This window comes from Apostichopus japonicus, chromosome 4 (genome assembly GCF_037975245.1).
Source record: "Apostichopus japonicus isolate 1M-3 chromosome 4, ASM3797524v1, whole genome shotgun sequence".
Classification (NCBI taxonomy): Eukaryota; Metazoa; Echinodermata; class Holothuroidea; order Aspidochirotida; family Stichopodidae; genus Apostichopus; species Apostichopus japonicus.
This window is the reverse complement of record NC_092564.1, coordinates 11310222-11316221: the sequence shown is the minus strand read 5'-3', so window position 1 is coordinate 11316221 and position 6000 is coordinate 11310222. Positions and strand designations below refer to the sequence as shown.

Genomic DNA, 6000 nt, shown 5'->3' with positions numbered 1-6000 from the left:
TGTTTGTTAGCTTCAATCTGGTACATAATCCGCTGTCATGGCCGCGGAGAGCTAGCTGAATCTTTCGGAGCATCCGAGCAGAAGTAAAGATGTCTCGAGAGAATGAAGGACAGAGTTCTTCAAAGAAGCACAAACGTGTTGCTCCAGATTTAGAAAATGAGCCCGAACAAGTTCAATTTTTATTTAAAGCATTATGTAAGTAGCAAGGCCACTCTATCATGTATGCAAACGTAAGAATTCGGCAGAACACACAAACACAGTGAATGCTGCTTTACACTACGCTATTTCAACATGATGTAGGCTAGGCATATCCAAGGCTGACCTCAAACTACGATGTCAGTCGCCTACGTTAGGTCTACCTGTGCATTATAATTGAGGAAAACATAGGTTTCGTGGAATTGGCTATTCCTAACGCTGTGTGCCTCAGCTATTATCTCCAGAAGTTACGTCGTAGCTTTTAGTCTGTCAGAATGTATGCTATTTCTCCCTTGTGGTTGTTGGACAAATTTACACTAGCCTAGGCCGAAGTAACAGCTTATCTCCAAGTTATCATCATTCAAAACTTTCAGTCCATCAGCCCAAAACCAAAATGTAAAAGCCTTAAAGTTTATAGTCTTAACAAAAACAGTCAAGACTAACCTTAAACTAAGTTATAGGATCAGTATTGACGTCTAGGCCCAGGAACGTAGAGTGAGTCACCTCAGTGTGTGAACATTATTATGTGCGTTCAGCATGACGGGTCACATCATGAAAGAATGTATAATGATGCAAATACATGAGATGGTCAACATATATACATGTGTACACAGCAAAACCTGTCAAAATATTCATCATGGAAAATGCAAAGATATTTAAGTAAAATGTGCTTATCCAATTTATAAGATGTAAATTAGTTATAAGAGAATCTTAAGAGTTGTTGTGTAAGGTGGTTTGTTATTTAGAGAAACATGACTCTTTTAGTACATAATATCATCCTGTGAGATAGGTCTGAATACAAGGCTATCTCGCAGAACAAATTTGCTCATTACTTTATGGGTGTAACCCTCGTTGGGAAATGGTCAAAACTGGCCTTTAGGTATTTTCACATTCAACGAGAGAAACGGTATACTGTACACACCTCAGTTCTGTCCTCTCCTGAGTGAGACACATTTTGATGGTTCTTCCATTTCTAATTTTTGCAGATGAAAGGGATCCGAAGAAGCGTAAAGTTAAGCCAGTTGAACGCCATCTGCTGCAAGTCGACTTTGGTTTAAGCGACAGTGAAAACGACAGTGATTTTGAGATTCAAGAACATGATGAGGAAGGTTAGTATTTATTTGTTTGTATTGTCAGTCACTTCTTAGAGAGCGAAGTGTTATAATGTCTTAATGCAATAAGTTGATATGATGTTTGAAGGGTGAATCAGTGTTGGACTGAGATTGTCCAATCAAACAATGCATGTAGTGAATACTGCACATTAATATTCAGTAAACAGACTATTAGCCATTCTTTATTGTGGTAAATATTGCAAAACAACTTTAAACTAAAATGTTCAAATAAAGTTGCTGTGAGAATATACAACCACTTTTCTACAGGTTTCTCAACACACCACATGTACTAGTTTCGGAAAATTTGTCAAAATGACGTCTGTGATTTTACATCCAATATGCTATTTGCAGTGCTGTGGCTGATGAGAGAGTAGATATGAATAATATCGTAGTTTGTAAAATGATCACACTGGTTGGCGGCCAGAAACATAAAAAGTGTATAAATAGACCAAGGCTTCATATGATATTTGGCTTTGTAAACCATAATCAATGTTTCTTTTCTTTCATTTTGATTGTAAAGTAACTCTTATTAATTGCAGTATGTATTGAGTTCTTCTCTGTAGAGTATTGTGAGTATAGTTGTCTTCTGTTTTAATATGTTGCTATCACAAAAGTCACAACAATGAGCCTGCATAGGCCTAGACTTACAGTGGTGTTTATAGAACAATGCTAATAACAATTTTGTTACAAATATTTTTGTGAATGTTTTGTTTTGTAAGGATACATTTCCTATTTCATTAGATGTTTGCTGAAGTTGTATTGGAAAACCAGGCAGAAGCTTGCTATATCAAATTTAAAGACCTCAGATCGAGCATTAGAATTGTGTACTTGATATTGAATAAAGAATGTTATATTTCTACAGAGTCGGATGAAGAGAAGGTCCCTGGTGTAGATGAGGAAGAGGAGGAGGATGATGAGGAGGATGGAGGAACAACGGATATAGAATCTTTACCCGCCTCAGAAGAAATGTCAGGATCTGATGCTAAGGATGTCTCTGTCGGTCAGCTGATCGCAAAAGCCAAAGCTCAGCAAGTCAGAGGTAGAAACACTTCCTTGGTAAGCAGACTTTACTTCATGTTTACATTACTTAGCCTTGCTCTGCTCCTCCATGGCCATATAAGCAGGTTGTAGGGATATTTTGATGTCAAACGCTGCACATGGCAGTTACATGGATGGGGAAAAATATTATACATTCTTAGCTGAAAATCCCATCACAATATCTCATTCTTTACTTGACAAGCTGAGATACGATGCTTGAATGTAAACTATTTCGAGGATTTCAATCCTCTGTTACTGTGCACCTGGATGTAGATCACAGTTGGTGGTCTATGATCGCGGTAGATGTGCTTCAAAAGCTTTACTTTCTTTCTTATAATATCATTGTTGACGAATATTGTTGATTTGTCAAACAAGTTTTATCGAATGATGAAATTCTTCTGCTGGAATATCCCTTTAATAAACACCTCATCATGTTTCAAACAATTTTTGAGATGGGTTAAGATCACAGCTGTTTAATACTTGAACTAGATGTTTGATGGAATTCAAGCACATTCATGGTGGTTTCTTTGAAAGGAAAGAGAAGTTCACAAAGGCGCTGTGAACAGGTTATTGTTTTCACTTTTTGTTATTTTTTGGCAGTTCAAGAAGTGGGTAAGAAAAAATCATCATTTGTATCATGTGTATTAGATCATTATTTCCATGACAAAGTTGACAAACCTCTTCTCATTTTGGTAAAAATACAAGATTCAATGTTGTCTCATTAGTGATCAAATTGACCATAAAAAACCAAAATAATTCACTGATATTAGATAAAACTGGTTTTTGAGGTTGCTTTTTATTCACAGTCAGATGCTAGAATACTAAGAATAGTACCCCCTGCAATATAAAGCACTTGACCACTACAGTTGGAGAAAATTGCTTTGCAAAGGGCTTGCCAAAAACATCTATCTGAGTTCCCATATTCGTGAAAGTTATGATTCTCTAGCAGTTGAAATGGTTAATTAACACAACAGACACAACTTTTGACATATGGTTAATTGTCTATTAAAATTGTGGCATATAAAGCAAAACTTAAACTAAAGCAACAGAACCAAACTGGACCTCTAGCTGCAGTAGGGTAAAAGTGAGATGGTCGAAGTTAAAGAGCACTGTTTCTAAAATACAGGGCCTGTGTAGTTTCACTGCCAATGTTTTCTATTACAACTACAATATGGCTTTACTGCCATGCAACTGTCACCCATATCTGCATATATTTAGATATCTCAAATGTAGTGCCAGGAAACGTCGACAAATGATGACTTTTCCCCCAGATTGACCACCCCCGTTGCTGTGACACGAAGCAGAAAACTTCTTGGCACTTGACTTAACTGGAAGTCTGGCACTTCAATGACTACATCTTTCTCAGTTCACAGGATCTAACTATAAACTACTTAAAGACAATATTTACAGTAGTTGTAATACATACATAGAAAAGGTACCATCCAATAATTTACAGGACAGTAAAGAGCTATCAATGGAAGATGGTTGACATTGGTTGCTAGGTGTAGCCGTATCCTAGCAACCAGAAAGTTTCCAACACAATTTTGGTTGTCCATTTTGTACCTTTGACACCTTTTTTTTCTTGTGTAACAAAGGTACCATCCAATAATTTACAGGACGGTAAAGAACTGTCAATGGAACATGACTTTGGTTGCTAACTGTGGCTGTATCCTAGCAACCAGAAAGTTTCCAACACAAATTACACAATTCCCCCCCCCCCCCCATTTTCTACCTTTGACACTTCCGGGAACACATAATGAATCATAAGTTATCAGCCAAATCTGAGACCATCTCTGAACATCTCTGTTGACTCTGCATGGATTGACCTCGGATGTTGTATGTTTTCATGAGCAATACATTGTTCGTTTAGTTTTTGTCCAGTGTTTGGACTTGTTTTAACACTTTTTATTGGTTTTTCCAATTACAACAAATGTATGCTGTACATTTACAGTTTACTGGAAAGGAAAATCTTCCAAAAATGTTGTTCAATTCATTCTAATTTTCTTGAATGAATTTTAAGGGTAATAATACTGTACAACATTCCTGAGCATAATACAGTGCGATGAGTCTTAGAAAGATAACCCTGGGCTAATGAAGCTTTCTTAAGGGTAATAATACTGTACGATATTCCTGAACACGACGATACTGTGCGACCAGTCTTAGAGTTAACACTGGGCTAATGAAGCTGTGTTGAGGGTAATAACACTGTATGATTTGTATCCCAGAACACGATACTGTGCGACGAGTCTAAGAGATAACCCTGGGCTAGCTGGCTTACATAATTTTGTGAGCTTAATGTGTGTTTTTGCCTGATAGTAGTAGTGTTGTAAGGCATAAGCAGTCTCTTCCAACTAGGTCACAGCATTGCACAGTTGTGCCATGTCCTTGAGGATGTAGTTCCGATAATGAAATTTGCAGGATTTGATTTCAGTCGCTGAGGAGAGAGAAGCTGAAATGAACACATTTTTTGCAGAGACTTCCCTTCAGCAACTTCAAATGTTTTCATGGATTTTTTTTGGTGTACATTTTGATAACATTAAATTCTCAACCTACAGTAGGCATATGGTATAATTAACCTATTTTTTTTTTAGTACTTGAGTACGTGAGTTGCACAGCTCATTGGATATTCACATGGGTGCTTCATCCAGCAAATAACTTTCGACTATCTAGAACATTTACACGTATTAATCTAAAAATAGTCACTGGTTCCCGCAAACCACTTTCCAAATCCCTTCCATCATTTCCTTGGCAAATCATTTGAGACTGCTGCATGAATAATAGATCTGTATAAGCAGTGCCATGGATAGAGCTCATTGTTGCTAACATGCATGTCTATTTTATGCATGCACTAAACCCAGTGCCTTATTTCTCTGATTCATCAACCTTTTTTTAATCTTTTTTATAAGCACTGTGCATTAGTCAGCTATCGAAGCCGTAGTTTTGCCGATTATGTTTGTACTCTCTAAGCTGGAAGGGTGATTCAGCATTTCGTTGAGACCAGTAGGCTTGACCTTCAAAGTTTCTGCAAGAGATACGAGCACTATTTAAAATTCATTGGCGGTGATACAGACATTTTTCACAGTGTCGGGAGTGAAGAAAAGCTCGACCTTAAGTTAACTTTAAAAGTGCAATCTAAACAAACACCTACACTCAATCATTTTGGGATCATCATCATCATCATCATGATCATCAACATGATCATCATCATGTTTCATAAATTTGGCAAATTGTGCACTGGATGTCAAGTTGAATTTCCATTAGAAAAAGGGCAACTACAACTGGTATGTTTCCCGAAAGGTAACAAGGGCGGTATTGAAGAGCTTGGCATGCATAGACTCCGAAGGTGTGACCTGATTAATTTAGCTTTGGCTTCAGATTTGAGTACAGCATTTCTGTACGTGTTCACAAATCTAAGTTATAGACTTACTTTTGCGATCTGCGTTAAAGTCATTGTCGTCTTCATTGCAATGTCCTTTCTCCATCACAATTTTGCAAGGTCAACTCCATAGAGTAACTCGATAGTTTTCTCTTTGCGGGGAAAAAAAAAGAAAAAAAAGAAAGGAAGGCGCGTCATTTGCTGCTTCATTTCCTCGAGGAAATGGTGTATTTTGATGGATTTTTCCCCCCCCTTCTTATAAGTGTTGATATCCAGTTT

The 6000-nt window shown here is 37.3% G+C and overlaps 1 protein-coding gene across 1 annotated transcript in view; it reads left to right on the top strand.

Moving 5' to 3' along the window:
* The window catches only part of LOC139966432 (PHD finger protein 14-like), a 37299-nt gene continuing 31299 nt past the window's right edge, over positions 1-6000 (top strand). Inside the window, exons 1-3 of the mRNA XM_071969416.1 lie at positions 1-195; positions 1182-1304; positions 2170-2363. Coding sequence (XP_071825517.1) covers positions 90-195; positions 1182-1304; positions 2170-2363 — 423 coding nt within the window. The 5' untranslated portion in view covers positions 1-89. The remainder of the gene's footprint in view (positions 196-1181; positions 1305-2169; positions 2364-6000) is intronic.